Raw genomic sequence first — 1,508 nt, forward strand, 5'->3', positions numbered from 1 at the left:
TCATATTGGTGGGTCAAAGCTATGAGAGAAATCCAACCAATCATTCGGGTTCACTACCAATGAACTCCAACCATCATTTGTGTATCGTCCAACGGTGGTGTCACTGTACACGGAGACATTCAATGGAATGGAGTTAGATGAACTAGCTCCATCATTGTTGTTCAAAAAGAAATTTTGGGTCCTTGAACCATAATCCCTAGTTGTAGGCTGGAAAGCATTTTGGCTTGAGTTATATGGTGGCTCAATAGTTCTCAGTGGGTTTACCATATTGAGATACCCATTTTCGACACGATAAGGTGTCACCGTCGAAGGAATCGCCAAAGGACCGAAAGTTACGGGAGCTACATTTGCCCGTGGACAAGATGGTTGGAGTTGAGGCGGCGATGGTTGAACCCTCCTATTCTCGTACCTGTTGGTAAATTTCCTTCCCCTGTGGGGCTTGCCGCCAATGGGAATGTCACGTTGAATGCCACCATGAGTCCAGTGGCGCTTGCATGTCCGACAGTAATACCTTGGTTGATTCATGTTGTAGTTGTTAAAATAACAAAATTTGGTGTCGTTGGAATGACAACGAGGACATTGTCTTGGTGGAGGAGGAGAACCATGGTACTCCGTCGTCCTCAATCTCCTAGGCGGCGGCGGTGGCGGCGGCAGTGGCAAATGATAATCACCAACTCCGTTACTTTGTTCCATCACTCTCAAGTTAATTTAATTTGCAATTGGAATATAATGAATTGAAAAACTCTAATAACCTGGAGCCATTTTATACGAAAAAAAAACTCAACAATAAATGATAAACATGTTGTAATCTACGCATAATTAACAGAATATGTGTAATTCGTGCAATATGTGTAATATGTGTAAAGCCTTCATTTATGATCTTTGCGGTTTTGCCGCCATTCGGGCAATTCGTCTACAATAAAATCTGATCGTTTGTTTAAAAAAAAAAAAAAAACACAATATGTGTAATAAATTAATTTTTCTCCTTCTTCATCACAACTTGCATTGTTGTTCTTCAATGTATATTACGATTATAATTTAAATTTCCTGAATACAAATTTAATAGAGTAAATTAGTAATTAATGTTCATTTCTTTATAATTTCAAACTTCGCCTTGTGTAGTGTTCAGCCCATTAGCTTTGTCCCGAGATTAACGACAAAATTAACGGACACTCAAATTGGTTAACATTTTCAAAGTCGAATAATTTAATTGGGTCTGAATAATTGTCGAGGACCAAATTGATAATTTCGTAATAGTCGAGGAACCATTTCGGTAATAAACTCTAAAATTAATTGTTATCCATCTTCATAACAACTTGCAATTTTCTTCAATGTATATTACAAATATAATTTCAATTTCAGAATCCAAATTTAATATAGTAATTAATGTTCATTTCTCTGCATTTTCAAACCCCCCCTTAATGTGTGTAGTGTTCAGCCCATTAGCTTTGTATTCTGTTTGGGCCTTGTTTTGTGCATTAAGTGCCTTTCATTTATGTGCTAGATCA

The 1,508-nt window shown here is 37.3% G+C and overlaps 1 protein-coding gene across 1 annotated transcript; it reads right to left on the reverse strand.

The window, feature by feature from the left end:
* On the reverse strand, positions 1 to 693 carry LOC109160801 (dof zinc finger protein DOF4.5-like). The gene has a single exon (XM_019309047.1). It carries the CDS (start codon positions 691 to 693, stop codon positions 1 to 3), a length of 693 nt encoding a protein of 230 aa, XP_019164592.1.
* Between the last annotated feature and the right edge of the window lie 815 nt (positions 694 to 1,508).

The sequence above is a fragment of the Ipomoea nil genome, unplaced genomic scaffold, assembly GCF_001879475.1.
Source record: "Ipomoea nil cultivar Tokyo-kokei standard unplaced genomic scaffold, Asagao_1.1 scaffold2921, whole genome shotgun sequence".
Lineage (NCBI taxonomy): Eukaryota > Viridiplantae > Streptophyta > Magnoliopsida > Solanales > Convolvulaceae > Ipomoea > Ipomoea nil.